Below are 27,748 nucleotides of genomic sequence, written 5' to 3' on the forward strand. Positions count from 1 at the left end.
TACAAACAAAGAAGCATAAATGACAAGTTCAAGCCTTCCATTCCAGTATGATATTTATCTAGGCATCAATCAAGCAGAGTCCATAAACCCTTCACACAGCGGGCTGTATGCATAATGTGCTCTTGCAGTCATTGGCAAGCTGGATTTATTAGCTCAACTTAATTAGAAATTTCTAATTCATATTCATCAGTTTACTTGAGTGACCCAAGTTTAACCTATATCCTGCATAAGCAACCATCTTGGCCTTTGTCAAAGGTTTAGACTTCTGTTCGCTATAATATCTATCTACGCATCATTCAACCAGTCCACAAGTCTGTTTATGCGGCAGGCCATATGCATAATGTACACTTGCATCCGTTGGTAAACTGAATTTAGCTTGGCATGAATAGAAGTTTCTAACCAATATTCATCAGTTTACTTGAGGGGCCCAAGTTTAACCTTATATCCTGCATAAGCAACCAAGCTGGCATTTGTCCCAAAAGTGCAATTAATTGCATTACATGTGACTTGAATGAAAGTAAGACGCATGTATATGTAAGATAGATAATTTGAAATCAATGTAGGGATTTTTCCCCAGCATTTTACCACAGTCAAATGTCCTTATGTATCCGAACTCCATAAACTGTTTTATTACTCACTATTCACTAATAAGTAAATATATTTTTTCATGTTAAAATTCTGCTATCAGAAGTATCATAATTACATACCACCCTGAATTAGCTGGCAATGGCAAGTCATAATATTTAGAGAGGTCTTTTTTTGTATAAATAGTAAAGCATGATACAGGTACTGTACAGCTGTTAGATTTTTTAAATGAATATTTAGAATTATTTCCTTTGAATGCTGATATCGAGGAAGAGCTCACAACAGGAAACATGGATGTGTAGATTATAATAATATAATAGAGTTAAGAGGTATGGCAGCGAATTTCTTCTTTGATGCTGTAATTCCAAGCTTTCAAAAATTCATCCGAATGCCTTTGTTAGATTAAATGTTCAGTCCAAAGAATGCTAACAGAAAAGCACCCTGCAAATTTTTAAGTTGTACAACCTCTGAAGTACTTCTTGAAAGGTTCCTCTTCCCCACAGTACTGGTAGAAAACTTTGTAAACTTCAAGAAGTAATCTTGGAAATCTATTGCTAAAATATTTGTCAAACCCCTCAGGAATGGTACCAAGCAGTTCCTAGATCATCCATTTAACATCCAATAATTATTCCTCAAGAAATTGGCCTCTAAAACAAATTGCATCTATCCCTTCTCTAACAAAAAGAAAAATGAGCATGACAAACCTGTATATCCTTTGGAAGCTCCCTGTAATGGTTTAACTTGTTCCGAATGACACGAAGCAAATCCCGAACACTGTCAAACTTATAGCGACGATAACGACCAATGTTTGCAAGGAAAGGGCTCTCTAATTTACCATCCCATGTTCCACCAATAGCCAAAGATGCAATACTTTCCAATGCCTGCAAAAGATCAGATTGTTTCTCCCGATCCTCTAGCTCTACTCTATCACTGGCTTCTCGAAGAAATGAAAGGCGTTCTTCTGAACTCCAAAAGAAAGGATGCTGCAAGACTTCCAATGCTTTGGGCCTGGAATTAATAAAAATTTATGTTATGCACTAAACAATTTGAGGTTTGATTAAAAATTCATTATTTCTCAGTAGCAACTTTATTGTTATCTGTCAAACAATCCAAAATCATCTACTCCTAATCTTTACCAGGTATCTCACCTTTGATCAGCATCACTCTGCAATAGGTGAGTTATAAGGTCAACAGCTTCAGGCATATCCTCAATGGGGAAAAGATCAAACTGACCATTCAGAATGTTCCCATCCCGCACATAGTCTGTACCAAAAGGATGTTTGCCTCCAGTGATGCAGAAGAAAAGAACACATCCTAGACTAAATAAATCAATTGCACGAGTTTCACGACCATTACGAAGTTGTTCAGGCGCTCTCCATCCTGAACTACCTACGCCTGCCACAGAATCAAAATATCAACATAACCATTGTATATTTGCATATTCCATGTTACATGTAAGGACTAATCATTCAGCTGTAACAAGTCTAATGCCAAATTTATTGGTCAAAATCACATACATGAGCTTTAAAAAAGAAATGATACGGAGTGAATCGCAAGATGCAAAAGATGTGAATATCTCTAGAAAATATTTTATAGATAATGCTTCTGTGAGGCACAATCAGATGTTTATGCTTGAGAAGAGAAAAGGAATCCTATGATACAACAATCTTCATGTATGTTTTACTCTATGTAATAAAGATCTTGGCATTTACAAAAAATTGGACAATGCAGAAGTGAAAAGATTATGCATATTGAATGAAATTTTAATTAACATATACTTCTAAACTTCAGTGTAGTTTTACAAGCAAATATCCTTTTCAGTTGCATCAAAGAGGCTATAATTTTACTTTTGATCACCATATCAGTAAAATCCTTACCAGTGGCGCGATGGTCCAAAGAAGATGCATCACCAACAAGTTGCTTGCTTATTCCCATGTCAGAAAGTTTTGCACAAAGGCCATTCCCAATGCTTATCAATACATTTTGAGGCTTAAGATCTCGGTGTATAATTCCCAATTCATGCAGATGTGAAAGCCCTGATACAATATCCCTGCATTACAAAGACAAGACAAAAATGCTATGTTTTTCTTGAAAGATGATGTTAATAAAAGATAATTCCTCATAAACAAATACATCAAACATGATAAGCCCAACACATGCGAGGATTAAATGCAATTATGCAAGAGAACAAGCAGGCTATGAAAAAGGAAGTGTAATACCATTAACAAACTTTAAGAACCAATAAGGTGAGAAAACTCAGGTAGCAATAAGCTGGTCAGAGAAAATCTTCCTACATACCAACCTAGGCCAAACCATATGAATATTAAATAATATAAGAAATTTAAAGATAGTTCAGCTGACCTCATTGATTTCAAAAGTTGTTGAGAAGGATGCCCCTTGTCAGACCACAGTTTTATGTTCATTTTTGCGCACATCTTGGATATCTGCTGAAACTTCTGAATCTCTAGGGCATTAGCAACTTCATTGTCCACATACATGTCATTGGGGACATTTTCTGATAGAAATATAACCAAATCACTCAGGCTGCAGATACAACGCTCCAAAGCAACATAGACAAAATCTGTGTCTAATTCTATTCCATACCATCGAACAATGTTATGATGTTGATCAGATGCAATAAGATTTTGAATCTCTTTCCATGCTGCTTCATGATGTGATCTTAAAAGACGTTTAACAGCAACATCTCTCCCATCAAAACAACCTTCAAGTATTATTGTACCATTACTTCCCTTACCAATAACCTTATTGGAGACACGCATTCTGCCAATCAATCGCCAACTGACAGAGTGAGGATCTTCTTTTCCATGCTTCAGTTGTTTCAACGTTTCATTGCCATTATCTTGTGAGAGTGTCAGGCCACTACTCAGCAAATCTGCATTTTTTAGTTTGTTATGTTTATTATCAATACTGCTGTCATTTGGTGCTCCATTTTTATTGGTATTTAATTTACGTCCTTTTTTCTTCTTGCTGCTTCCAACTTGTTTCTCACTGACCACCATCAATCTAAAATAATTTTTGGTGCATTTCCATGCTCCAGGAAACCAAATAATTGTTAATCTTGCAAGGAGAATTAGAACAAGAGTAGATAAGGTAGCACATACAGCAAATCGAATGAATCCTGACTCAAGTGATTTAGGATGCACATAAACATTAAAGGCTGGCCCAGACTGGTCTACCAGATTTTTAATTTCTGCCAAACAGTTCATTTCAATTTCACAACTTCTGGTTGCTTTATTCAATGAAAGACCCTTTTGGTTTTCTTCACTGATAAATTCAATAGGCATGTTCTCAACAGGAGGTAGCTGAAGAATGCCCTGCTTATCATAGTCCATTTCCAACCTATAATCTTGATGAAATTCAAGTTCATTCTGATAATGAAGTGGTTGATATACTTTGATCTTTATTTGATGTGTCAAAGCAACTGGTGAACTACTAATCAATTCTGATGTTGGCCTAGAAAAACCAATGCTAACAGCATCAATTTCAGCAATGCTCACATTCCATTGTGGCCTTCCTGTAATTGCAAATGATGACAGATGATAATCTGTCCGTGTGATGAGGAGAGGATCAATATCTAATAAATCAACGGGGCCAGGTTTGCTGCTGTTCTCACTCTCTTCATTTGAAGCCACGGATTGATCACAGAAGAACATTTTCATCTCCTCTGTAGCTGATGGACCCCCCGAATTATATCCATGGATGATTTTTCCAGTCTTGGCATCAAGAAGAAATGTTGTCATGGTTTTAGACCCTTGAATAAGAGATCCATCTGACAACATGTGAGGTGTACTATTAACGAGTTCTGCTGGTGTCTTTGGAAGAATCTACATGTAAAAGGTCAGAAAATCAGTCAAAATTAAGCAAGTTCTAGCATACTTTTTTGATAAGCATATTCAGTTTGTTTTTTTTCACCTACCTTTGTTCCAGAATGCTTATCATAGGCAATCAAGTTCCAGTCTTTTCCACAAAATAAGAATTGATCCTCTTTCACATCTGAGTAACCCAGTTCAGACTCTCCACCAATAAGCACAGCACCATTGTCATTTTTATCATAAGAATATGTTTGGTGATATGAAAGCGAGGAGCCAGATGAGAATGACCAGTTAATATTGCGAGATTTGATATTCATAGCATATACAGTACCGTCCCATGAAGCAATTAATACATTTTCTCTGGAGCTGAATACAAAGAAAGCACACAAACTATCAAAAAAGATATTTTCCTTAAATAAAGCTCATTAAATGGGAGCAAAAAATAAATAAATAAAAGAATTGAACCCATCAAACTAGATGAATTTACAAAATATATGCCAAAGTAACATTGGCGCAAAGAAATTTTGCTTTTATAAATAAAACTAATTTGCCAATCTCAACAGATGATTAATGGTCTGTTATTTGCAATTCAGAATGATCTCAGAATCCTAAAGGATTGAAGTTAATAAATTTATTATCAAGTAAGATGTTTAGTTGATATAAGGTACAGAAATGCAATTTTAATCAGAAATGCGATACAGGGTAGAGTCAAGGGGCAGCGCCCCGCGAGGCCAAAAAATACTCTTATTATTTTCTAAAGGCGTCGGGTGTTATTTTTCTATTGGCCCATGTCCAATTAGAGTTACCCCTTAGCCCTCAAAAAACTTAAAAAGTCACTTTTTATTAAAATTTTTATTTTAAACATTGCATATACATGGGGGCGACAGGAGACGTCTGGGCATCTCCCCGTCCCTTGAGAGACGTCTGCACGTCTCTCGAAGGGCAGGGAGACGCCCAAACATCTCCCAAGGAGACGTGGAGGCGTCTCCATGTCTCTCTGGGAGACGCCCAGATGTCTCCTTGGGAGACGTCTCCACGTCTCCCTAGGAGACACGGAGACGTGGAGGCGTCCGCTTGGGTGGCGGTGGTGGGACAGCGGGGGACGTCGCGTCCCCGTCCCCCCATCCCCGAGACGTTTCTTACAGGGAGACGTGGCCAAAAAGGGGGGGGACGCGTCCCCGTGGAACACTGGGATTATTTGAATCATTTTATATGATTTAGATATTTATTGTAGGTTTTTTAAATGGAGAGCAGAAGTTTGATAAAGTCAATTGCTAACCACTATAAAGGGTGTGCAAAATGTGGCCATTTATTACATTTTAGAAAGTGGAGTTTTTTTAATCATTTTTAAATAATTTAAACACATTATTACAATAATCATTATAAACTCACTTGATGGCATCGTGAGGGCCTAGAGCATAAGGCATTGTGCTATTGCACAAGAAAATGGAGTTTGAAAAAGTCAAATATGCGCAATGCAAGCTAAGTGCGCAATTAATCTCAGCTCTCCACTTGGTGCTGTTGCGCATTTGCACGGGTTGATGAATGGGGCCTAATGGTTTTGTGTGCAGCCATGATAGGGTTTGAGAAGGTTGACTTTTATTTGCCTTATCTTTTCTCTGGCAGCTTGTGCCTGATTTGAAAGCTTGAGGTTTACAACTGAGTGGTTTTTGGGGAAGAGAAAGAGCACTTAGATGCGTTAGGGCTTGGGATAATCGATCTTGGACATGGTGCTCTCCTTGTTCTCCTTTGAGGTAGTCCCCAAATTGAGAGACAGCATACAAGAATGAACTAGTGTGTTGCACTAGATCAAGTGATAATTTCATAAATCTAACTGCTAATGACCATAGGCTAAGGTTGAGACTTATCTTGTCACTGCACCAAGCAATTAGCAAGCAAAGTGAAACCGAATCTAATTGGTGGAGTTCATTTATGTAAGAAAAAGTTTCATCATAAATTTCATATGGCGTGATGCAAAAGAAGAGGAACATGCTGCCATTATTTGTTTGAGTAGATTGCCACACAATCATCGTGAGAAATGGAGCACTGGCGCATCTTAAGAATCTCATGGGGTCCTGAAAGTTGTCTGATTCTCTTCTCGTGCAGAAGCAAAAACATAATAATACAGTGGACTTTGAAAATAGTTTTGAGGTTATTGGGAAATCTCAGAGGAAAATTGGTGGGGATTTGACTAACGGCTCAACTGGTTTAATTGAAATATGAGGGAGAAATATGATGCAGATTGTAATCGGTACTATGTTGATCTTGGTTTTTACTGAAAGTTGCGGCTTTGGCATGGTCAGGAGGAACACTTTTTCGTTGTCTTTTCTTGTGTGCTCTCAAGGTTGCAAGTGTGTGGAGTTTGAACCAGAGGTGATGCCGGTTCGCACAAACAGAAGAAGGGAACACAGTTGAAACTTGCTCATGACGTTCTGTCTGTGGAGGAAATACCAAGTAAACACAGGCCAAGTGTTGAAAACTTTTACGCAGCCAATAATAAACTCGTTCTTTTTTAGTAATAATATCTTTATTGTCTGCTCATGGTTTGCACATTTGCGCAGGTCGATGATATGATTGACCTAGACATAAGTGTGAAGTGCATCCTAAGCCCGCAATATATCTACATTGTCCACGTGTATGGACAGCATTGTTTCGCAAGAGTAGAGGGAATTGAAAAAATGCAAAGTGCAACATACAATTTGTGCAATAGAGTTTAGGTTTTTCATTGTCCTTTGTTCTTCTTGCAGGTGCCGTCTGAGAAAAAAATGTGCTGAAAATGCATATAAAATTAAGGAGCCAAGTCTGCACATTTATCTATATAGGAGTGGCTAAAAGTAGATACAGAGGTACTAGATGATTCACATGGGATCATTATGTTGTGAAAGTCAGGGACTCCAAGTTGAAGCAATGTCAATAAATTAGAACAATTGATACAATAGAAGAGATTTCTTATGCTTCTGATATGGCTACCATTTCCATGAGAAGCATCAAAGTAATGAAAATAACTTTGTTGTGTTTCTAAGTTTTACTGGTTTGCCAAAGTTTCATTTGTAATTCTTATACATCTTTTTACAACTATTTTTTCAAGAACTACAAGTATATCAGCACCATACCATATTGCTGTCACCCCATCGTCACAAAATTCAAGCCCTTAGTCCCCCATCCCCAATAGATGTCCATGCATCCCCTCGTGTAATGTCCTCTTTTGTAAATGCCCTAGTTTTTGCCCTAAAATCACAATTCCAAGTACAGTAAGAAGTGAAATAGAGATATCACTTACCAGTTAGATCCTAATTGAGACCCCTCAATCATGTTAGATATAAAATCAATCTTTCCTACTAGGTTTAGGAACATTATCTTAACCATCATTGTAAATTGCATAATGTGCATGTGGGATTCAATAATACTTTCCCAACAATCCATCCACATTATGGAGCCCCTTGGGAACCTATTTATCAAGCCCAAGGGCACAAAATGACACCTACCACTCAGCCTCCCAGCCCCACTCAAAGTTGCTCTACTTGAATGGAACCTTGTGCTACTTACATCCCTCATATGTGTAAAGTTATCTTAATTTCAATTAAAGAACAAGTTATGAACTATGTATGCTATAAATGTATATGAGGAATTATGTTGATGTTTAATAATTCTGATTTTATCTGCAGGTCTGAAAGAGAGAGATCATTTTATGTTTTTCTATGTCTCCTCCAAATGACTTCAATTGGTATATATATTATTTAGGCAACCGGTCAATTGGTGTATTGACCGGTCATGCCTTTTAGGCATGACCGATCAATGCACCCATTGATCGGTGCCTTTGTAATTATACTATTAACACAAGTCTGTTTATCGGTTCAAAACCTCGATAGCATAATGTAATATAATATAATGATTGATCAAGATAATGAATCGGTTCATGTAAACACCGATGATTCAAAATGCACGATGTATATAATCCAACCGGTGTAGTTGTTAACCACTGTTAATTCCAAATGAAGCGGTGTATGTATTAAGCCCGATAACAAATATGCCTGATGATTAAGCCCGATAACAGATGTGGATCGGTGCCAATAGTTATGCACCCGATAGCAAGTATGTATCAGCTAATAACCCGATAACTTATAGCATTTAATATGTTATCGGGTTAATACCCGATACATACTTGCTAAGCAATGTTTGTAAAACACGATAATCATATGTAATATAAGTTTAGACATGAAGCATGTAAATAACAGAACTAGGAAGGTTAGAAATATCTTATCTTGCATAAGCTACCATGCATTAACAATATGTACATTCTCCCCTCTATAATGGGATAGTTCGTTGTTTTAAGTATTAAAGAATCTTGCATAGACATCATAATGGCAAGAATAGCAACATATAAATATATAGCAGTAGCAATACGTTATCTGCATGACATTCCTACTTCCTATCAAGTGGAAGACAAATAAAAAATCAGTCATATCAGAATGCCATGTATTAAGCATCATACCAAATGCTGGAATAGCATATACATCTGCTGTCTATGTCATGTCCCCTCTTTGAAATAGAATTTAATAATAAATAATAATAATAAAATTTAAATATTAAATATTCAATTAAAATATAAAAGAATATAATTAAATATAATTAATTAAAATTTAATTAAGTCAATGAATGGTCAAAAGACATGGAAGGAAAAGTTGCAACTCCCTCAACAATGAGATATACAAGGGAGAAGAGAACCTCATTTGAGAGGGGATACTTTGAAGATCAAAAGTGCACATCTGATTTAAATAAGAAGTGCACATCTCATTATGAAAGGTTATGTCACTTTCAAAGGGCAGAAAAAATGAAGAGTTGCACTCTTTCAAAAGGTGCTAATGGTGAAAGGGTGTGTCTCTTGCCAAAGGGCATGCATGATGAAGAGGTGTGACCTCTCCCTCACATTGAAAGATAAAAAGGAAGGGAATCAAAGCATCCAGCAACATCACCATGGATTGGATAAGATCAGAACTATTATTAAGTTACAGTCAGTTGCATCTTTGTTCTTGGTGGTATGTATGGGGATGTGCTGAATATGTATGCTTAATATATGAAGCCTGATAATGTTGCTATGCAGAATTTAGTAGTAATATTAATATAGACTGTAATAGGTGTGACAGTCATACTTAATTTCATATATATCCATAATACATGAGAAGTTAATATACTTATAGTCTGAATCATGTTATTACTGTCAGTATTTAAGAAGATGAGATTGAGTTGTTTCCAAGAGGGGCAGTCTAAACCCAGACTATAGAATGATTCCCAAGACAGGGTAGGGATCAGCATCCCATAAACCTTGAGGGCATAGTCCCAAGATAGGGTAAAGGCTTGAATCTGTAAACTTTGAGGGACCCTATTGAGTTTGGTATCCAAGCACTTGGCAACATAGTCATCTCCTCCTTCCTTAAAACTGGAGTAGTAACAAGGATTGAACTTTGCATTAAGAATTATGGATGATACAATTAATTATCTAATAATAGAATTAATTGCCTAGTATGGTGGATTGACAATTTATTCATGAATAATTGATAAATTATTTAAAACTATGGAATATCACAGGTTTGATTTATGTTAAGGAAAGAGCTAAAAATAGAGTTGTCTCCTAATCAATTTAGTTTAAGTCATAAGAATATTGAAATATATTAATTACTGTTATAAGAGGCCTAAACTTAGTAGGGGACATTACAGTCTAGTTTAATTAATTTGTGAAAATGTAAATCTTTTGCTTGATCAAATGTCCTATTTTATCTTCTTCTTCAATCCATGCCCCCATTTGATTAGAGTTCTCCTTTTTATATCCTTCAATTGGCAATAAAGGTTATGTCTCTTTCCATGGGCCATAACCTCCCTAAAGGTGGTGTCCCTTCAACTAACTTTTGCCCAACTTAACTAATGAGATGGCTGCTGATTATCGCACCTGTTTATTGATTACTATAATAATTGTTGCCTTGTTATATGGATCACTGCACTCAATAGATTTGTGTATCGATGCCATTCAAACGCTAACTTTCAGTGCTGCTTTTCATACTTAGTAATTGTTGCCTTTGTTTATAATAACCCGTCTTAAAAACTGAAGCGCCCCCTTTTAATATATGCATCAGCTACCTTAACTTGGGTGATGGATAGATGTTGTGATGTTTTCACACATCAACCCATTGCAAATGGGGACCCCCACTTTTTTGCCTTTTAGGGTAGGTGTTTCACTTAGATTGCCTTGGTTTGATAATTTCCTAGTGTTTGTCTTTGCTTATGAGAGGGTGTAGGATCAAACGTGTTTAAAATGTCAAATTGTTAAGTGTGATCCTAAATTTTGTCCGAGTTTGAGGTTGCAACAAGTTTTAAATTTGAGCGTAAATTTGCCTAAGTGTTGTAAGTCGGTGAAACTTTTGTGCCTAAGCGTCAAGAGGTCCTTTAGGGGATATTTTCTTACTCCTAGGAGGTAATTCAAGTCGAATTTGCACTTCATCCCGATGAAATCCCTATTTTCTCACTCAAATTTTGATAAATTTGGCTAAGTCCCGATGCGTTTTGATGAAATTTGAAGTGACTAGGTGATTTTGAATGGTTAAATCATTAAGTTCCTAATGAAAATCCATGTTTTAAGGGTCTAAAAGTCAAAATTCCTAATGGGAGGTGCTTTTCCCCCCACATTTTTTATGACCCGTGATTTTCCCCCACTCAAAATCCTGATGGGAGGTGAATTTCCACCAGAATTCCGATGGACCCTGTCTTTCCCCCATTGAATATCTTGAGGGAGGGCAATTTTCCACCAGGAGGGCAAAATTTTCACTGTTTTGGGAAATCCTCCCTGATGACCCACATTTTTCCCTTGGGAGTGCGGATGACTTTGATGCGGATGAAATTTGATCAATTTTAATGGATTTTTTATGAGGATGATTGTCCTGATGAATGGCGAATTTCCCCAGATATGATTTATGATGATTTTTTATCTAGATTTTTATCCAAATAGGGGTCATTTTGCCCAAAAGAGCAATTGTGATGATTTGTGATGATTTTTCATCTGGATTTTTATCCAGATATGAAGCGATTTTCCACAAGTGGCCATTTTTTATGAAAGTGAATTAAATTTAAAGCAAGTGGGGTCAAATTTAATTGTTTTTGTATTGACAAACGATTATTTAATAATCAAAAACAATTATTTAATGATTTGCAATGATCAATTAATAATTAATTATTAATTTATTTTCCTAATGCAAATCAATTTTGCCAGGCAAGCTATAAAGGCAAAGTTTTATCCCACATTGCTTGTGTGGTGAATTTTAAAGGTGAAAATGTGTTTAAGTATGCCTGCCCAGCATTAAAATATTATTATAAGTGTTGATTGTGATAGTCAAGTGGCAGATTGAAGGCAAGTTAGAGGTTTCCCAACTAGGCAATTTTGTTTAAGTGTCCATTGGACACCATTTTTGTGAGTTGGAGTTGCAGATTGAAAGGAGTTTTCTGCCCAATCAAACCTAGGCGTCACCATTGGAGGGGAGTTGCTGAGTGTTTGGTGGTAGTTTATGCCACACTTATCAATTTTGAAAGTGGCGCCATGACTAGGGAGGCTATGATTTTGTTTGTGGGGCAGATTGTGCCACATTTTGGGCAAATTTCGAGGTATTGCTGAGCTTCATTGATGCTAAGGGGCTGCCATCAAACTCAGACCTAAGTTTGACACCATTGCTAGAAGTGATTTGGACACCAATGTTGGCTGGAACCTTCATTTCTAGATTTAACTTTTCACTCTTGGCCATCACACACTTGGGCGATTTCTTTGGGAAGCCATTTTGGAGTGGTTTGGAGACAGTTTTTCAGAGATCACCATTGCTGATGCAGGTCTGAAGCTCCATTCTCAAGTTGCGTTTAGACTTATTCTTTATTTCCAGCCACCTCTACACTTAGGAAATTTCACTTGTGCATCATCCTTATGAGTTTTTTGGGCATTTGGTGGAGCTTCCATTGCTGATCTAAGTCTGGAACCTCACTTTCAGATTTGTCTTCAGACTTAGATATCCATTACCAGCCCTTTGTTTGTGCCCAGATTTGACAAACTTCACTTTGGGAAGGTAAAATCCATCAAATACAGGTGTTTCCTATGACTGTGACAAGTTTAAATGATTGATTTATTGAAGTTGTAGGTTGTCTTCAAACATTGCGCAGCCATTGTTGGACCCTGGAAGGGTGTCTTCAAACTTTAAGAACTAAAAATCAGAATTTTCCACACCCTTTTCCAAGCATTTTCAGAATTGTGGTATACTTCTTGGCACTAATTTTGATATTTTTCTGAGTATACCAGGTTGTCATCAGACTGAAACTTCATTTCCAGCCACATACTTATGCCCAAGCGTGGCCACTTTTGAGCTTAAAAAGGTGAAACAAGTCAAATACAAGCATGTAACAGGGCTATCACCCATTGATATTCATCATTTTCTAAGTGTCTTCAGACTTTTTGGAGCCATTTTCAGACTTTCAAAGGATGTATTCAGACTTAAGAATCAGAAAATCAGACTTCAATACACCATTTTCTAAGTATTTTCAGACATTGGAGGGTGTATTCAGACTCAGTCGTCAGAAAATCAGACTTTTATTACAACTTTGATATCATAAACCAGTCACTTTCTGAGTATTTTCAGACCTCCAAGTGATATTTCCAGACCTGAACATTCATTTTTGGGCACCAAATCATACATTTTTTTGAGTTTTCGGAGGTGTCTTCAGACTTAGCAATTGTGATCAGACTTATCCTAAGTCTGAAAATCAGGTTTTTTTTCTTGAGTAGAGTTTTCAGATTTCAATCTAGACCTTCACATTTTCCAGAATTGATGTTACAATTTTCTAATCGAAACCTAAGTTAAGTTGATTGATTACCTATCACAAGTTTGGACAAATGTCAGGAACAAAGTCCTGATGGTGTCCGAATTTCCACTCCATTGAATGGTGATCAAATCAACACAAGATTTTCAAGGACAATGAGTCTGGATGAGGGTCGGATTTCCACTTGAGTATGCAATTACAAAGGAAGGGACAAATCAATTCAAATGAAGATCAATAACAAAGTTGTCCAGATATGCATCAAATTTCCACCAAGTGAAAGAATGGACAAGGATAATGCAGATGTTTTGAGGACTAAACCGTCCCTATGCAGGTAGATTTCCCACCAAGGTTGAAATCAAGTTTATCCCATTGGTGTTTGATTCAATGCTTGTTTGTTTTGCAATTCTACTACAAGGAAGGGAAGCACGATGATCAAGGCTTGAGGTGAAGGAGGATGCACACAATGCGGATGAGGAAGATCAACACTTCAAGGCAGTGAATGATGATGGATCAACTCCAAGATGACAAGCACGTGAAATGCATATTGCAAGGAAACTCGAACAATGCAAATAAGGAAGATCAATACTTCAAAAGATTGGATGAGGATTTCGAGACAGAGATTCCAGAAGGCGAAGATGCGAACTAGATCAAACTTGAAGAGGACTTCATCTTGATGATGAACAAATGAAGGAAAGCAAGTTCAAGACATGAGCACAAAGGATTTCACATCAAGAAATCCAGAACTACATCAAGGAATTTCAATATCAAAGAGCGTCGAGGAAGGAAATATTTCAAGATTTCAAGATTGAGAAAATCTTCCAAACATAAGGAGGAAATAGTTCATGGAATTCCTTAACATAAGGATGGAATGCAAAGTAAGGAATTCCAAACATTATGAAGAAGAAGAATGAATTAAGTGTACAAGGCAAGCTGAGGTGGTATCCTAGTCACCATTCGTCCAATCAAAGGGGTACCAAGTGAACATTCATTCAAGGAGGGAATAAGTGACACATGGCGCTACATGAAATATCATTTATCTTACCCACCCTCATCTCTCATTGGATCACATGTTGGTGGCTCTATTTTTTATGTAAACCCTAATTAGGGCAACTTTAGGGCTATGTTGGCATGATCTTGGCCCTTGATTCTAAATGAATCTTGGCCATTCATTTCTTTTGAGGCTCTATATAAACCCCATTGCCTCTCATTTGTAAGGGAGAGTTTTTTGAGAATTGTTGGTATATGCTGCAGATTTGAATATAAATCATTGTTCGAATTGATGGTGATTTTGTTAAGTGTTGTCTTGCATTCAAGGTTCTCAATTCCTCCAAGTTAGATTAGAAATTTAGATTTAGAATTTTCTTTCTAATATGGTTAGATTGAATGAAAAAAAATTGTTGAATGTATTTGTGTGGAATCCATTTATCCATACCACTAGCCTCTTGTTGATCGTAAGTGTGCCTTGTGTGGTCAACTGGAATTTTATACGCACTTAACTTCAATTGTTATAAGTCCATTGTTTATGCATTAACATGAATGGTAATCAATGTTTGATGGTAATGATTTAAAAATCTTTGCATTATACCTTAGATGATTGCACTAAGCCTGTGTCAAGTTGTTCGACTTGATGGTGAGACCTTGCCTAGTAGGATTCCACTGAATTCGTTCACCCTTTTCTTGCATTCTAGGCTTTAGAATAGAATTCCTAAACCCTATTCCTTTTGCCATTTTTTTAGAAATCTTTGTTAGATTAGAATCAAGAGTTTCGGTGCAAAATCCTAAGTCATCGACATACCCATCCTAATCTATGATAAGATTGAGCATTCATGTACAATGTAAGTCCCCTTGTGATTCCAACATTATCACATCAAACCACGGAAATTATCCACACGTCAAGACCTGGCATTTCGTAACCTTGGAATTCTCTCATTTGATCGTGAAGCGTAGCATATGAGAGACTTTGTTCAAGAGAGGATAAGATACCTTGGTATTATATTCTGTGTTCGCATGTGCATAAAAAACACATCAACAATAGGGAAGTCAGCCAAAAGAATGCTAAAACATTTGACTTGTTAATTGAGAAGAAAGTAGGTTGGATATCAGAAAATTGTGAAGTCTTACAAAGTAAGACAATTTTCTGAGTTTATTTAATGACGATGAATGTGCTATAACCGAGTTCATGACAGTGAAGGATATAATCCTGATGGGTATGACACCTCATCTGGAAACTCCATGGAACTATGGTTTAAGTTTTTTTTTGCTAGGTTGTTGAGACCCCGTTTGCCTCTAACACAACTGTCTTGAGATAAATTGTGAAAATTTGAGAGGCACTTTCTAGCATGGTGATAAGCCAAAATTAGTCTTTATGGAGCAAAGCAACACTTACAAGGCAGCGGATATTAAACAAATGAATCTTAGATGACTCTTAGTGGAATCGTGTGGAGTATCTGCTTAGTTTCACCAAGCTCATTTTGAACATGATTCCTTACACTAACATGGACAAGCCTTTCTTGGCAGAGTGTAATATCCCATTTTAAGAATTCCTTATTTTGCCTTAAATAAATATTCCACACTCACAGTAATACTTGCATAATTTATTATAAATTTTAATTTAACTATAAACTTATACTTTTGATAATTATAAACTTTGAATTTAAAGCTTAATATAAAGTTGAAAATATTAAACTTATATTCTGGTAATCTTTCTTCCAATATGCAGCTTCCTTACTTGTACCTGTTGTGACGTATTCACACATCACCCCATTGCAAATGGGGACCCCTACTTTTTGCTCTCTAGGGTTTGTGTTTTTAGGTCCTTTAGGGTCTTGTCTGTTAGCCTTTGCATGCTGAGTGTTGCCAGAGGGATCACTTAGATAGCAAGCTTTGTTTGAGCTAGGGTGAGTCAGTGGATGCTCCGGGTTTGGGTCATCTTTGAAAGTCTTCTTTAGGACTAAGTTTTTCTCTTATTGCTAATTGTGTCTTGTTTGAGTTTTGGGAGGTCGATGAAGCTTGGTGAGTGAATATCATCTTTGAAGGTCTGGGTTAGGTCAAATTGGTGGATGATGAAGTCTTGGGCGTTGATTGATGAGTAGTTGACCTATCTGTCCTTTGGAGACGCCTTGGACAAGTCTAGACCTGATGATTTAATGAAAAGGTCAAGAAATTTGAGCAAAACTCAAATTTCGCTCCTAACCCTTCCAAAGGGTCCAGGGCGAAATTTCACAAGGGACCTGAAACTTGACCTAAGTCAGTGAGTGGTTGAGCAAATTGGCAAGGATGTGGAAGGATATGCATAAAGGCGTGAGTCTAGGCCGAAGTCAAGCTAATTCCAAAGTGAATCAAGCCTAGAATTGGGAATTTCACTCATGACCCTTCCAAAGGGTCCAGAGCGAATTCCTTTGTAAGACACTCTACATTGCCCAAAGCCATGAACTAGCTCATTCCCAGGCATTTGTGAAGGCAAAACACTTATTTGGAGTGAAGAAATGTGAAAATGAAGTCAGGATTTGAGCCCAAGGAGGAATTTCGCTCCTGACCCTTCCAAAGGGTCCAGAGCGAAATTCATATAAAACCCTATTTTTCACAAAATCTTGAGCTAGATGTCAACTTGAAGAGCAAATTCACATGATCGTGATGGAAGGAAGCCTAATAAACTATTTCCAAGGCATGAAAAGGAGAAAGGAAGTGAGAAATTAGCTCAAAATGAGAATTTCGCTTCTGACCCTTCCAAAGGGTCCATAGCGAAATCCTCATTTGACCCTCTATCTTGCCTAGGACATTGGAAAGACCTTGTTTTGAACTAAGTAGGTGGCAAATTCACTTGAATGTGGCGAGAGGAGGTTGGATAAATCGAGTTTGAAGTGAATTGAGGAGAGAAGAAGTGTGAAATCAACCCAAAATGTGAATTTCACTCCTGACCCTTCCAAAGGGTCCAAAGTGAAATTCTTAGAAGACACCTTTTTTCTTCCTTGTTTGCACTGAAAGCCTTGTTCCTCAGACATGGTGAAGGTAGATTGATATGTTCTTACCTTAGGAAGTGATTGAAAGCATTGAAAAGTGAAGATTTTGTCCAAGATTGTGAATTTCGCTCCTGACCCTTCCAAAGGGTCCAGAGCAAAATTCTTCATAAGCCTCATTTGCTTCCTTGCTTAGACTACCAACCTTGTTCCTTGGGCGTATTTGGAAGTTAAATGATGTGTCTTTGCCTTTTGAGGTGAATTGGAGTTGGGGAAGTTAAGAGTCAAGCCTAGAACTAGAATTTCGCTCCTGACCCTTCCAAAGGGTCCAGAGCGAAATTCCCAAAATCTACCTTTTTCTCTCAATTTTGCGTCAAGCCAAGTGTAGATCAAGATTGAAGATGTCCTTAAGAATGGCTTGGAGCTGCTTGTGATCACCAAATGTAAAGGAATTGAGCTAAAACTGACCCTTCCAAAGGGTCCGGAGCGAAATTCTTGAAGAACACCTATTTTTCCTTGGAGAAGGTCAAATCCTTAGTTTTTATGGCGTGGATGGAAGTGAAGTGATGTGTCCTTGCCTTTTGAGGTGGATTGGAGTTGAAAAAATGAAGAAATGAGCTCAAAACAAGAATTTCGCTCTAGACCCTTGGCGAAATTCCCAAAATCTCTCTTTTCCTTCCTTTTTTGTGTCAAGCCAAGTATGGATCAGGGTGGATTGAGCTTGGAAAGACCCCTAGGCGTGCCTTTGAATGGATTGTGGCTACCAATGATGAAGATTTCGAGCTAAGGAATGAATTTCGCTCCTGACCCTTCCAAAGGGTCTAGAGCGAAATCCTAAATAGGTCATGTCCCTGGCCATGTTTTTTAGCGAAATTCTCCTTTCAAGTCATTTTGAGGTCAAGAAAATGTTGTCTTCAAGAGAGGAGGATCCAAAAGGGAGAGTCAAGGTAGAACAAAGTGAGAAGAATGGAGCTAAGTAAGAGAAAACAAGCAAAGAAAGAATTTCGCTCCTGACCCTTCCAAAGGGTCCATAGCGAATTTCCTCAAACCACCTATTTTCTCCTTATGTGAAGCCAAAACATTGATTCCTATGGCATGGTTGAAGGAGGAGTGATGTATTTTTGCCTTGTAAGATGATTTGGAGTGAAGGAAATAAAGGATCAAGTCTAAAACTTGAATTTCGCTCCTGACCCTTCCAAAGTGTCCAGAGCGAAATTCTCAATTTCACCTAATTTGCTCATGATGAAGGTCAAATTGTGAATTCCTAAGCTTTGGTGGAGAGAAGGCTAGCATGTGCTTGTCTTAGGGGGCATTTTGGAGTAGAAAAATGATAGAATTTGAGCCTAATCAAGAATTTTGCTCCTAACCCTTCCAAAGGGTCCAGAGCGAAATCCTTAAAAACTCTATTTTGCTCCAATTTTGAACAAAACCTAGTGTTGATTGAGATTAAGGGCATCCTTAGGCATGCATTTGAGCAAGTCATGGTCACAAGTTGTGAAGATTTTGTGCAAATTTCGCTCCTGACCCTTCCAAAGGGTCCAGAGCGAAATTCCTTACAGGTCCTATCCTTGACCTAGGTCCAAAGCGAAATCCTCTTTTTGGTCTTTTTGGGAGTCAAATCAATGATATCTTCAGGAGAAAGCAATTCAAAGGTCAAGAGAAATTCAAGGCAAGGAGATGATGAAAATTGAGCAAAATAGCAAATTTCGCTCTTGACCCTTCCAAAGGGTCCAAAGCGAAATTCTTATAGGGCTTGTCCCTGGGGAGGATCTTGAGCGAATTTCATTCTAATGCCTTTTTGTTGATGATTTAAGGTAGAAAATGCAATATGAGATATATATATCATGGGCACTTAATCATCTTTTAATTTGTTTTGCAGGTGGAAGAAAATCAGGCCAAGACAAGGACGACCTATTCTAAGCCCATCACCATCAAGGATGTCCCAGATGCATAAAGGAGGACTCAAGGTGTTTTGAAGCATTGGAAGACTTCAAGTGTTCGAGGAGTTGCAAGCTAGCCTCAAGACCTCATTCTACCACATGAAGAAACCACATGATGACAGAGAAGAATGACACTTCAAGGCGAGGTATGCTACCAGAGAAAGAACACTTGACAATGAGGAAGCCTCATCAAGCATATGGGAGTCCCGGAGATACATCATTCATCGCATCAAAAGACAGAAAAGAGATCAACCAAGACACAGACATCAGACAAGGTGGCATCCCAATCATTTTTCCTCCAGTTGGATTGGTCCACCTCAGTATGTCCAGATTCAATGTACTTGACTCATCAGGGATGGCACAAACTTCAGTGTACCTACCCTTGTTTCCTATTGGTCCTCACTCCTGGAGTATAAAATTCTCATTGGCTAAGGAAATTTGTTATAACAAACCCTAATTAGGGTTTCTATCTTGTAATCCTAGCCATTGATTCTAAGTCAATTAGAGCCGTCAATTTGTAAAGGGCTCTCTATATAAAGCCCCGGCTCTTCATTTGTAAAGGTTAATAGTGAGAGATTAGTTAATAGTTAGGAATTAGCAAAAGGAGATAGAGATAGCATTTTAGAGTAGAGTAGAAAGAGAAGGCAAAGATTGTTGCCAAGATATTGTTGCAAAAGACATGTAAACTTCATTGAAGGAATGGTGAATTCTATGTGTCGATTCTACAATTTGCATGGTCTCTATACTTCTCAAATTTAATTTCATGTTATTAGATGGATGGAAGAAATTTGTATGATCAATGGTAAAATTTGTATATCCATACTACTAGCAGTTTGTTGATTGCAGACTTGCCTTGCGCAGTCAACTGGAATCATTCAACTTAAGCTTAACTTCAATTATCGCTTCTTCATTGATATGCATCAACCTGATGGTGTCTATGCTTGTAGCGGTGATCTGAACATCATAAAGTCATCCTTAGAAGATCGCACTAACCTTGTGGAGATGATCATAGCATGTCAAAGCAAGACTTAGTTAGAGTTTCATCAAAGGTCATCCATTGCTCCTACATTCTTAGTGTTAGAATTAGATTCCTCTCCAACCCTTATCCTTTTTTCCCTTTTTTTAAAAATCAAGGATCAGTAAAGACCCACGTTCCAGTGATATCCAAAGCAAATCAGACGCTTAGGTCATCGAACGTAAGTCCCCTTGTGATTCCAGCAAAATCACATCATACCGCAAGAGCTTATCCACACATAGAGAACCTACAATCAGAACCTTGGAGCTACTCCGATTGATCCTTCTGCGAGATCTTCAGCATTCGGGGAAGCTTTATTCAAGAGAGGATAAGAGGTACCTTTAGGTATTTTATTCTGTGTTTGGTCGTGTACAAAAGACACATCAACAGTACCATTGTCTTGAAATGTTTTGTGAATTTCTATCTTAAGTTAGGAATTTCTGTCCACTAGCTTGGCAAGAGAAATTAAGAGTTTTTGTCCTTAAATCTCTGGTCTTTGAGGGGTTTTGTCCTCTGTTTGCTGAACCACATTTCACATTTCACATTCCACTAGAGGTGAAATCAGATATAAAACATATTCCTCATATTGGTGCTTACTTCTCCTTGTTTGGTGTCTCTTACATATCTTTTTCCTTCAATGGTCACGATTCTACACATGCCCCTTGACTTTTGATTAAATTAAACTTTAATTTTATTTTTTATAGTTATATTTTGTTTTTTGTTTTTTAATATTTTAATTTATTATTATTTTTTCACTCAAAAAATGTCATGACCCCGATCAGGTCATAATGAGTATAATAACAGTATTCACTATCATATGAGAAATAAATAAATGGATTTAGAAAATTGTCTTAATTAATAAGACTTCACAATTTTCTAACACCTAAGCCACCAGCACATAAGGCATTTGTTCCATTTATCAGCAATCTGTAGGTGTCTCTAACCCAACACCAATGCATAGGATGATTTACACACAGCAATCACTAACGGCACTTATAATTATTGCAGAGGAGCATTACCAATCCAAGAAGTGATCCCTATACAAAAATTACAAAGCAGCGAATGAATTAAGGATATGTTAAGAATTATGCTCACATTAACATGTATTACTAACCATTGATGAGGTGCGATAACAGCAGTAGTTAGTTAAAAAACAAAAGACAATTTATCAAGAGTCGCCACCTTTGCAAGGATGGTGTCCATAGGAAAAGACATGACCTTCCATCCAAATGGAGGGATATATAAAGAAAAGCAACCACTCAAAAGAGACATCGAACAGATCAGAAATCATTATTTAAAACTGCACTCATGGGGTAAGAGCAGAAAACAGCATTCATCAAAGGAGTCACATCAAATCAGATATACTTAACATGCAACAGTAGACTAGAATTGAATAACCTGCAGATAAACCGGTATCCTACAAGTATTGGGTATGCCTTACAATGATAATATATATTTAATACATGATCTTTCATGTATATTGATATAGGTAATAATAAGAGAAGCTATTCAAAGTAGATTCCTAAGTTATTTAGTAAATTACTTATTCCCCAACAAGCAATTATGTAGAGGAGAGTAAGGAAATACAAGGAAGGAGAGCAGATACGAGATCCCCTTCCAAGTAGGCCACCTCATGATGGATGACTAACATGTCTACAACATGTGGACCAAGAGGGTATTGCATTCTACACTCGGGCTTAGATAGGCGGATTTCCAGGTGACCTATTGCGGTTTCCTCTCATACCTCTACGAGGGTTAATTGTTGGAGAAGTCAAAATCATAGGCGGTTGAATAAGGTGATAGGAATTGGGAGGGAAAAGACAAGCTCCTCCATTAGGTAGGCCACACCATGATGGGTGACTGACGTGTCTACCACATGTGGGCCAAGGGGGTGCTGTATCTGCCCTTTGGCTTAATGTGAGGGATGATATATAAATATATATATATAAACCCTATTAGAAATAATTGTGCTTGTGAATTATATTGTCTAACATGATTGCAAGACTTAAACAAGGATATATTGTTATGGTAAATCGATGTTTCTAAATGAAACAATCGTGAACAAAAAACAAAAAAGGAAACTTCCTAAAGCAACTAAGATGATAATTAAAGAAACATCAGAATATTTTAATACCCTCTCTTAATGGTCATCATTCTAACTACCCTACAGAAGACAATCTGCAGGTTTTTTAGTCACAAATGCACAGAAGGCTGCCCCCTTTTGGTCATGAATGCATAGAAGGCTGCCCCCTTCTCTTCAGAAGGCTCTACAACATTAGTCTGCTACTAAGACCCTCCCTGATGCTGCCAAACTTCTGGAAATGACCAAGATAACCAAAACGAACTGAGATTCATCCAACAAAACTGTCCCTTCCTGTAGTCAGAGATATCGAGAACAGCTTCTCAAAAACAAAACAAAAATTCCACACTCACAACAATACTTGCATAAGTAATTATAAATATTAATTCCACTTTAAACTAATAATTTTGATCATTAAAAACTTTTCATTTAAAGCTTAATACAAATTTGAAAATATTGAACTTGTATTCTGTTGTAATCTTTCTTCCAATCTGCAGCTTCCTTACTTGTATAATTGTCTTGAAATGTTCTCTAAATTTTTGTCTAAAGTTAGGGGGACTCATCCACTAGCTTGGAAAGATTAATTAAGGGTTTTCGTCCTTAAATTTGTGGTCTTCAAGAGGTTTTGTTGTCTATTTGCTGAACCACATTTCACATTTCATATTCCACAAGAGGTGAAAATCAGATATAAAATAAATTTCTCATATTGGTGCTCACTTCTTCTTGTTTACTGTCTTATACATATCATTTTCCTTCAATGATCATGATTCTTCACATGCCCCCAGATTTTTGATTAAACTAAATTTTTATTTTATATTTTATAATTAAATTAAATTTTATATTTGTAATTTTTAATATTTTAATTTATTAGTATTATTTATTATTATAATCCCATTCAATGATTGAGAAAATGAAGAGTATCATAAATGTGAAAGAGCAAGTCCCTAAAGAAACTTTCTTCAAACAAGTGTAAAGAATTATTGAAGAATTATGGAACACAAAGACCACCACACTACATCTTCTTGTCTTTTCATCGAGTCCAAAATACTGTATTGTTGAGATTCTTTTTGTGCAAACAAGGGTTGCCCCATATAGAGATTTTGAAGTTGTCGAGTGGTACAAGACAGCATTTTGTAAACTCTTCCCTGACCTTGATTCACAAGATGTAGTTGGTGTCACAAAAGTTTGCACCCTTGTGAAACATGGAAACGACCTCTCAAGTGTGGGACTTGCAGAAGTGACGTTGAGTCTTCGGAGAAGGTCGGCTTCCTTTCCAATCTGATGCAGGTGTTGGACCAACCCAACACTGATAAAACTAACCTATGTTCTGACAAGGAAAAAGGAGAGAAAAGGGTTGCATGAAAGAAGGGAAATAAGGTTTACACCTAGACTGAAAGCTGATCTACCGCCACTTGTAATTTCACAGAACATCAATAAAACTGCCTAGAAGATACACAAAATTCTATCTAAGTCTAGCTTTCTAAGACTGAGTCAAGGTTGGAATTCTTAACAATGGCAGAAGAACGGACAATGTTCTCAGATACCACCCTAAGAGGAGTCAACACTATCACAGATGCTGAGAAAGTAAGAAAAGATGCATTCACACAAACAGGTAAAAGAGATACACAAGTTTGCATAAATTGAAACTAGGTAAGGAGAGCCAATTCTATTAATGCTGAGACAAGGTGATTTTTTTACAATTGCAGAAATCATGGATTATTGTAAGAGAAAAAAGAGGAGAAGATCCATAAAACTGGTTACAAAATTGCCTTTATAGTTCAAGCATAACTGAGATGGTTACAACTAATGAAAACCCTAACCCTAACCAAGGTTAGGTTACAAAAATCTGAGAGGGGAGGAGATCAGATCTAATAACGTGCTAGAATACCCTCTAGAAGACGTACTCTGCCTCTGAGAAAGAGTAGAAACACCCCTTGGTGAAGTAATCCATGTCGACAAGCATGGCCGAGCACACTTGCGGGGACAAAAGATCTCTAATCTGCGTTGAAAAGGCATGGTAGCGTCTAAAATCGGTCTACAAGGGTCACCTCTAGAGTTATGGCGAGCAAAATCCGGTGGTTGGAGTGAGATTGAATCCGAAATGGGCGTCGACCGAACACAGAACGTCCTCGACTATCAAGTCGACAACCACCCTCCTGCAGAGCATTCAAAACCCAACGGCCACCACGAATTCAAACGTTCACCATTGATCTAAGAGATTCACGCAAAGATGGATGCGCAAGATCTCTCCAGGCAAGCATCTAACAAGCCCAATGCAAGATTAAAACATGGCCGTCAGATTGGGCCCTTATGAAGATCCAACAACCGCAGATGTCCGACGTGACACCCCGGGTCCACGTTTTCCTGGCTGTGCATGATCGCTAAACGACTCTGATTTCCTATCCCACAAGGTCTTTGTGGGTCTATTTTTACCCCGCAGGATAAGCCTTCCTTGGTCTTTTCCTTGTTTCCTTAACCCGCGTGCTGTGGGGACACTCATATCCTCGCGGGATAAGCCTTTGATTTATCGCCTTTGTCCTCTCTTATCCCGCAGCCCTTGGAGATATTCTTTTTATCCCCGCGGGATAAAGACCCGCTACATTTTGCTCTATCGGCCTTCTGTTTCTTTCTTATCCCGCAAGACTACCTTTGTCCTCTCTTTACACCGCGAGATAAGCATTCTTCGTTTCTGTCTCGCTTTCTTATCCCGCGAGACCTTAGATGTCTTCACTTTATCCCGAGGGGTAAGCATTCCTGCTTTCGCTTTAAACACCTCTTATCCCGCAGACCTTATTTGAACCCGGCTAACAATGAACCGACTGGAGCCCGCCACATTTTAGATTTCTTTATCCCGCGGCCCACTGCTGATGATTTTATAACTTTGCGGGATAAGAAAAAAGTTTACCGTTATTTCTTATCTCGCGCGGTCTTAGTAACTCCTGTTTCACTTCGCGGGATAAGGGAAAAGCCCTGCTGCTGACTTTCCTTATCCCACGCGACCTAATCCCACGCAATCAGAACCTGCTAAGGTTGGCACAAAATTTTGCTGACAGTAGTCATGAGTGAGTCTCTAAGTGATAAGTACATGCAAATGAGGTTCACATTTGGGATGAATTCAGCCTGTAGTCTTACAATATTAGTAGCAAATATTGCCAAAAAATCATAATTTTTCAGCCAAAAGCTCATCATTTCAGCAAAAAATAGCATCAAAAAATTTATTCCTGAAAATTCACCAGTGAATAATGATTTGCTGGTGATTAAATCGTTAAAATTTGTCATTACATTGCAAATCAAGATAAAATTGGGAAAATTTGGGTTTGTAGTGACTTTCCATGATTTTTGAGTCATTAGACATTCTGGGTTCTTTGATTTCTGAGAGAATTTTTTCTGATTTTTCCTTACACAGACCTGAATTTTTGAACTAACACTAATCAAGTTTTTTCCAAGTTTTTTTAAAAAATCTGTAGTTTTTGATTTGCCAATTTGTTTCCAAGAAAGATTTTTGCTACCATGCTTACAATCACTGCCCTTGTTCTGACCCATCTCTTTTTAATATTCTTTTAGCAGGTACAATTGTTGTAAGGTAAGCACATTTAAGTTTTCGACAATAGTTTCCAATGCATATCCAGGATCTATCTCCAAACAATCTATGCCATTCTCACTCTCCTCTCATTTCATTTTCTCTATCTGATCAATGTCATATTGTCATCATATATTTTCATTCTTTCAACTTGAACAAGTTCTTCCAGTCTCCCTAATCCATAAAATCCAAGGAATTTCACTTTACAACTTGACAGTCTGCTTCATCCCCATTTATACATTTAATGCCCTAAGGAAAACTTCTGAGAGAACACCCACCTTCTGATCCGACAAAAGGGCATTTAGCTTTCAGAACCACTACAGCAACGGACCCAGAATGCTATCAGTTGTGACAATGACATAGCTTACATTAGGCATATTTGTCCGTGGTAAATTGGGCAATTTCATAGAGCTCAAATCCTCAGACCTTGTTTCTCCATCTGTTTACATTTTCAGTCCTATAGCCCAGTCTGGGCCACTTGTGGACATCAACATCTAAATTAAATCATGCACAACTCCTCTCTTTTTCCTTTAGTGTGTATCAAGAAAATAAAAAATAAAAGAAGTATTTAGGTCACAGCCAAGCCAGAGGTTACACTAATTTGGTATATGAGATATGAGACTCCCTTGTGAAATGCTACAAGATAATTTATTTTCCACTGACATTATATATTGTTCACATTTTGAAGTCTAGGTTTGAACACCATGACCAAGCTTAGGGAAATAACCTTAGAATGCAGATCGACGTGCTCAACATAGCATAAAATATAAGTTGGCACATATCACTTGAGGTTGTCAATAATGACTGTTGTACAAAACTCTTGTCCACAAGGCCATGATCAAGAGTGGTAAAGAGGCGTAAATCTTAAATAGATTAAAGCCTCGCTGGCCACATATCACACCCAGCCAAACTGAGATTACTGAATGGTAATCCTAATTTCCCAGGAATAAAAAAATACTTTTTGATCTTTCGTTTAGAGTATTTCGGATCTATCTTCCAGTATGCTCGGACAAGGCTGCGGAATTGAAACCCTAGTTGACCAAGGGGTGACAAAAAATCCTGTGCGGTAAAAACATCAACTTCGGTGTGAGGATGTTCTCCCAGCTGTAGGCGCCTCAGACCTTGTGAGGATTTGATCTCGGGTTTCCTCTATACGAGTGGAAACCCCCTTGTTTCATTTCTTTCCAGTTCCGACATGTTGAGTCTCTTCTATATCCTTTAGGCATTTACAACGCAATTTTGAAAATTGTTAATCCCAACTAATGCAGATTTCACGGGAAATGGAAAAACCCATCTCCACAGTCTAAAACGTAAACCTTTTTAATATAAAAGAGCATGCGAAATTCAGTAAGTTCTCTAGTGACGTATAATTTTGCGGAGGGTCCTAAAACACCGCTTAAACATTAGAATTTCCAGAAAAAAGCCAAAACAAAATTAGAGACAATTGCAGACAATCTTACAAGGGCTTGGAAGGGCGCAAAAATGTTGCATCCGCGGGAAGATCTTCCTTTTTGGTGAGCTCTCTTCCGTGTTCAACAATGGCAGGCAGTACCTTCGAGGGCTCCACATTTCGGTTATCATTATCATTGTTTGAAATTTCTTCTACATCTTCGATCTTAACGGCAATTGCATAGGTGTTGATTTGCATCAAGATTATAAGGAAAACGCACACCCAAAAATTAATATACGACGCCATTTACTCTCCACGAACTGCAGAATTATGCATAAAACACAGAACTTTGCCACGAGAAATTGAAAAACGAGATATATGTGCATCTCCCAAGCAGCAAAGAAGAGATAAAAAATTTAGAAGATCCTGCAGCAGTAGGGCTACCTTCCATGTTCCTTCTCCAATTGTCATGTTTATTTTTCGGTCGCTTGCTTTCTTCCTGTTTTTCAATCGTGTGCTTCTGGG

General features: G+C 37.6%; 1 protein-coding gene across 1 annotated transcript; it reads right to left on the reverse strand.

Moving 5' to 3' along the window:
* Positions 1–640: 640 nt before the first annotated feature.
* Positions 641–27,748, reverse strand: LOC131037568 (serine/threonine-protein kinase/endoribonuclease IRE1a). Its single transcript, XM_057969766.2, has 7 exons — positions 27,294–27,748; positions 4,523–4,784; positions 2,947–4,430; positions 2,463–2,635; positions 1,734–1,980; positions 1,290–1,593; positions 641–1,183 (listed from the first exon to the last, which is right to left on the reverse strand). Exons 1-7 carry the CDS (start codon positions 27,527–27,529, stop codon positions 1,037–1,039), a joined length of 2,853 nt encoding a protein of 950 aa, XP_057825749.2. The 5' UTR covers positions 27,530–27,748; the 3' UTR covers positions 641–1,036.

This window comes from Cryptomeria japonica, chromosome 8 (genome assembly GCF_030272615.1).
Source record: "Cryptomeria japonica chromosome 8, Sugi_1.0, whole genome shotgun sequence".
Lineage (NCBI taxonomy): Eukaryota > Viridiplantae > Streptophyta > Pinopsida > Cupressales > Cupressaceae > Cryptomeria > Cryptomeria japonica.

Excerpts from the sequence above, each read along its gene's own strand:
- LOC131037568 (XM_057969766.2), bottom strand. The coding sequence starts at position 27,529 with ATGGCGTCGTATATTAATTTTTGGGTGTGCGTTTTCCTTATAATCTTG. Across the intron at positions 4,431-4,522 it reads ATAAGCATTCTGGAACAAAG|ATTCTTCCAAAGACACCAGC; the intron begins GTAGGTGAAAAA and ends TTTTACATGTAG. Across the intron at positions 2,636-2,946 it reads CAACTTTTGAAATCAATGAG|GGATATTGTATCAGGGCTTT; the intron begins GTCAGCTGAACT and ends TTTGTAATGCAG.